The sequence below is a fragment of the Temnothorax curvispinosus genome, unplaced genomic scaffold (genome assembly GCF_003070985.1).
Source record: "Temnothorax curvispinosus isolate PA1 unplaced genomic scaffold, ASM307098v1 QBEX01017532.1, whole genome shotgun sequence".
Taxonomy (NCBI): domain Eukaryota; kingdom Metazoa; phylum Arthropoda; class Insecta; order Hymenoptera; family Formicidae; genus Temnothorax; species Temnothorax curvispinosus.
Genome location: NW_020227312.1, coordinates 2,190 through 7,354, shown reverse-complemented (window position 1 = coordinate 7,354; position 5,165 = coordinate 2,190). Strand labels below are relative to the sequence as shown.

General features: G+C 37.7%; 2 protein-coding genes across 3 annotated transcripts in view; one reads left to right on the top strand and one right to left on the bottom strand.

The window, feature by feature from the left end:
* Positions 1-355: 355 nt before the first annotated feature.
* On the top strand, positions 356-2,643 carry LOC112467557 (inhibitor of growth protein 1). The gene is made up of 3 exons (XM_025036240.1): positions 356-697; positions 1,214-1,417; positions 1,511-2,643. The coding sequence occupies exons 1-3, from the start codon at positions 562-564 to the stop codon at positions 2,089-2,091; spliced, it is 921 nt and encodes a 306-aa protein (XP_024892008.1). The 5' UTR covers positions 356-561; the 3' UTR covers positions 2,092-2,643.
* A 250-nt stretch (positions 2,644-2,893) lies between these two features.
* The window catches only part of LOC112467558 (ubiquitin-conjugating enzyme E2-17 kDa), a 4,455-nt gene continuing 2,183 nt past the window's right edge, over positions 2,894-5,165 (bottom strand). Inside the window, exon 4 of one of the 2 annotated variants that reach the window (XM_025036241.1) lies at positions 2,894-3,747. In XM_025036241.1, coding sequence (XP_024892009.1) covers positions 3,592-3,747 — 156 coding nt within the window. In that variant the 3' untranslated portion in view covers positions 2,894-3,591. Of the gene's footprint in view, positions 3,748-4,225; positions 4,588-5,165 lie in introns of those variants that run through there. The other variant, XM_025036242.1, reaches the window with a different exon arrangement.

The following is a 5,165-nucleotide window of genomic DNA, read 5'->3' as shown; positions in this document are numbered from 1 at the left end:
TGACATTTATCTGAAAATTAAAATTATAAAATTACGATTATATTTTTCAAAATTATGAGATACAAAGTTCGTAATAATTTTGAAGAATGTAATCTTAATTTTGTAATTTTAATTATCGTAATTCGTTATTAATTGGAATACGCAAGATGGAAGCGCGGCCGCCGCGGCCAGAATATCCCCTCCAGCTGGCTAGTTCGGCTTCGGCACGAACCTAGCACGGACGCAAACCATGTGCGGTTACCGAGCGATACGACGTAGTTGAGTTGCATTTTCTCAGGCGGCGCGTCGGAAAATGCAACACAGCAACACACGAAAAAGGCCGGGATGGCCTCTCTCAGGTTTCTCTCTGCCCGCGTAGATGGTGCGAGCGTGCAAAGTGCCGAGGTGCCGAGTGCCGAGTACGAGGACCGCTACGCGGGCGCGAAGGCCGCGAGGGATCTCAATTCTCAACCAGGTGAACCCGTGAACCAGGTCTTGCTGGAAGTCGGAAATTTCAGTACGTTACCGTTGCGTCGGGAACGTACGGCGTACGAGAGGAAAAAAGGGAGAACCGGCGTAGCGATGCTGAATCAGGCGGTGGTGGAGGCGCTTTATTCGGCGACGTACATCGAAAACTACTTGGACTGCGTGGAAAATCTGCCCAACGACTTGCAGAGATACGTCTCCCGCCTCCGCGAGCTGGACGCCACTTGTCAAAGTAAGTACGATCGAATTCTCGGAGCTCCCTCGATCGCTGACAGCTCGATCGTGTTCCCAGCTGTTCCCCGCATCCGCGATTCGATAGCACTTGTTTATCTCTCTTGCGATTCTCTCTGATGGATATCTCTCGCACAACTTTTCCCCGATCTACGTATTTCGTGTACTAGATTATTTACAGGTAATTTAGCAACGATCTCTGATGGTTACGCACAAAATTAGTACAGTGAATGTGACGATGCTTCAGACAACATAAAGGAAATGATCTCATTCTAATTTCCTGGACGTTTCTCTGGACCGTCTCTTAAACTTTTGTGTTGTTAAAATTTAAGAAAGTAATATCAGCGACAGTATTAAAATTTGTGAATCGAGCTTGTGGTTGTGAAAAATAAAAAAGCCGTATTGAGTTTTACGCAATTTGTGAATTTTTAAAGATGCTTTTTGTGAGATAATATTATTGTAAATCTTATCTTGGCTGATGCAGCTGTTTACCGTGTTTCTATTGTTTTACTCTCAGCATATCTACACGAAGTGGATCAGCAACAGGAGGTACTGCGGAACGACGCGGATCCCGCTATTAAAAGAAGGGCATTGATGAGAATACAGCAAGCTCTGATCGCAGCACAGGAAATAGGAGACGAGAAATTACAGATCGTTCAGCAAGTGCAAGATCTTATAGAGAACAAGTCCAGGCAGTTGGACGTAGATTATCGAAACTTAGGTATAACATTTTGCTCATTTCTCAAGTTGATAAAATAAATGTAAACACGTGTAATTCCACCACATTATTGTATAACTTTTCATCATCTTATAGATTTTGGAAAGGAGCAAGAAAGCTCGGAATCGGTCCGTGAATCAAATATGAACAGCAATTCGAATAACGTGAGCCACGCAAACAACACGGAACGTCAGCCAAAACGTGCCAGAAGAACAAGGACCGAAACTTTGATAGAATCAACTCATTCCATGGACATGATGGTTGGGATGACGGAAACAAGATCTTCGGCATTGTCCAATGCGAGCAATGGAAATCAGAAAAAGACGGCGGCGGCAGCTACTGGTAAAAAGAAGAAGCGGAAATCTCGGCAAGGCAATCAACAAAACCAGCATCGTGAGGATACTCCGCCGCCACCGGAAGACGATCTCGCTATAGATCCCGACGAGCCGACTTACTGTCTGTGCGATCAGATATCGTACGGCGAGATGATCCTTTGTGACAACGATTTATGTCCCATAGAATGGTTCCACTTCTCTTGCGTATCTTTGACTACGAAACCGAAGGGTAAATGGTTCTGTCCAAAGTGTCGCGGTGATCGACCTAATGTCATGAAACCCAAGGCGCAATTCCTCAAAGAACTGGAAAGATACAATAAAGAAAAGGAGGAAAAATCATAGCAACAGCACGGTGGTGAAAGACTTAAAAATTTCGCTAAACTTAATTGGACTTAATCGAGATTTTTGTAGGATAGTTTTCAATTTCGAGCTGTAAATTAAAATCGTATTCTATCGAAATCTATCAAAATCTCGAGTTACATTTTTCGTCTTTCTTTTTCATTATTATTCTACAATTAAAAAAAAAGAGATATAATTATAATTAGAGAATGATATATGTTTCTTTGCGTTTAAATTGTAAAAATGGATAATGTATATGTGATATTGACGAATGTTCGTACATAACGTAATACTATTAATATTAAATGAGTCAGATTTATGTTCAAACGCATTTTCTTCGTTGATATCAATTATTGACGATATTCACTTAATATACTCATTTATTAGATTAGAATGCGCAAGATACTAAGCAAAGTGTCTTCGCAAAAGCAATAGTGCAAAAAAATACAATGATATAGGTACACTAACACATACAACATATGGACATGATATACACTATATATGTATATATAAACTATGAACTAATGTAAATGTAAATGAAAAGTAAAAATAACAATATGTAAATAACTACAAAATAATTGGACGATTAAAATAAACATTTCACATCTCATGAAAATGTAATATTGAAACATCAAAATATATAAAATGCACTTTAATGGTCACATAATAATTTTGCCTCAAGTTTTTTGTTGAAAAATCTCGTTATTTCTCTAAAAATTGTATCGAATATACAGCATTTCTTGTGTTAAATATAAGCATTTATATTAGCTCATATCGGAAAAACAGTAAAGAATTTATAAACACGTTGTGATTTCTTGCAAAATTTATTAATTCGATATTATTCAGTATACGACATTCATTTACAGTCTAATACAAGCGTGACTTTCTAATGGTAAATACCAAGTCGAAAACGAGAAATAATCACACTATTTTCTTATATTTTGCGCCATTACATGGTGAAAGTAGACTTTCCAGAAGCGACTTACACACTTTCATATCTTCTACCACAACTGTTATTTTCTTCAAGCTCGTCTATACTCGCAAAATAGTAAGTCGATTTGCCTGCGTTGATTAATGTATTTGCGTATGGCGAAACATTATATGGGCATTATTTTTATCTTTTGCGCGAGGGGTACCTAACAGCTAGTTTTATAAGAGCAAGATAATATATATATTGTACTTATAAGTAAAAGATCACATAAGTTTATAGTGCAATTTTACATCATTCCGCGGTTTTCTACTTTTTTCTTTTTATTTTTTTCTTTTATTTTTTTTCCAACAGAGTGTGAGAACCGTGCGAATTCCTCTCGTCGTGTTCTACAGACTGAATCAACACACGCGGAATGTTCGCCACGAAATATCGAAGGACATTACATATACAACTCCAATGGAACGTGTCGACCGAATTACCATTACGTATATAATACGGGGACAACTTTTATATTAGACACCGAAGCTGCGACGGAGATCTCTTACGCGTCGTTTAAAGCGGCGTACTTAATGTCAGCGGGGATCCTCCGTGTGACTCTCTTGGAAATTCAGCCAAGACTGTTCAACTACAGTGGCCACACGCTTCTCGTACTCCCGCTTGTTTTCTTGATACAATTGTGCCGCTAAAGAGTTGGCTGGTGAATTAGGATTCGGTTCGTCCAAAAGCGACTGTAACACAAATAGTTGACAAATTCCCTCAGCATGTTACTTCAGATACTCTTAAATTTTCGACAGAAAAATCGAATGTTTATATAAACACAAACGGAACTGAAAGGTCTCCAGGTTGTGGAAAGCGAATATCAGGTTACAATTATTAGACAATAAAGTGAAATTATGTATTTATTATTATTATCATTATCTATCATTATTATGTATATACATATATATATATATATTCATATATATATATATTCATATATATATATATACATATAATATATAAGTGAATTTTTGTGTGTATGGTACTGAAGTACTAGAATTCAAAGTACAATTCTGCGCCGCCGTAAAGACAGGACACACTCCTTTCGTAGAGAAAAGAAAAAAGGAAATGAAGAAAACAAAAAAAGCCCAGTATTTTTGTATACTCTAACATTTAATATAATAACTAATTTCGTGTATCATCAGATATTCGAAATAAATAAATACGCAATTTTATAATAATTTATTATTCAACATCGTAAAAATTCGGTCTAACGTTGCACATTGTCGTGGTAGTTCGATAGAGCTTTCAGGAAGAAACATGCTAGGTTTGTTTTCCTTCTTATTTCGTTTTTCTCTTTAACGTTAGCTCCTTGGTAAGGCTGCACGTTCTTCTCCCTTGTATCTGATGGCTGTTGGTGGCTGACTGATGCCGCGACAGCAGTATCGCGTTAACGCCCGCGACTAATCCACAAAACTCTGCTCCACGCAAGCCTTCACTCGTTTCTCGTACTCGCGTCGATTTTCTTTGTACAGTTGCGCTGCCATTGAGTTGGCAGGTGAATTCGGGTTCGGGTCACTTAACAGCGACTGCAATCACATAAGTCGTACTTCATTATACTTCGGAAAATGGGTTTTTTCCCGTTATTTTCGTTACTTTTTGACAAAGTGCATGGCCGCAATCGTAAATGAACGTGAGGGAAAGGACAATCTGCTTTTCCTTTCTTTTCCTCCTCTTTCTTTCGTCCTCTAATCGATGGAAAAAAAATCAAAAATGCGTATTGATGGGAATCAAAAGTAGTTATGTATAGACGCAGATGTATGCAAGTGTTACGCACAAATAATTGAATTAATTTCGAATCAGAATCATGTGATTAGACTTCGCTGAATTGCAACCGCTGTTAAGACAAAACGAACGATCCTTTCAGACATTTTTATCGCAACAGAGATCTTTTGGAAGCGATGTTTCAATGAGGAACATGTACAAATGATATTTTTAGAGAAAATAAGACAACACAATGAACGACACAGATCTTAAAAACACAAAAAAAAAAGATGAAAAACGACGTGAGATCTAAAAGGGTCTTCGTGATCTTTAAAATGCTTATATTTTACTTTGTTATATCAAACATTTATTAATTGCCATGCAAAGTTTAGCTTCCACAAGA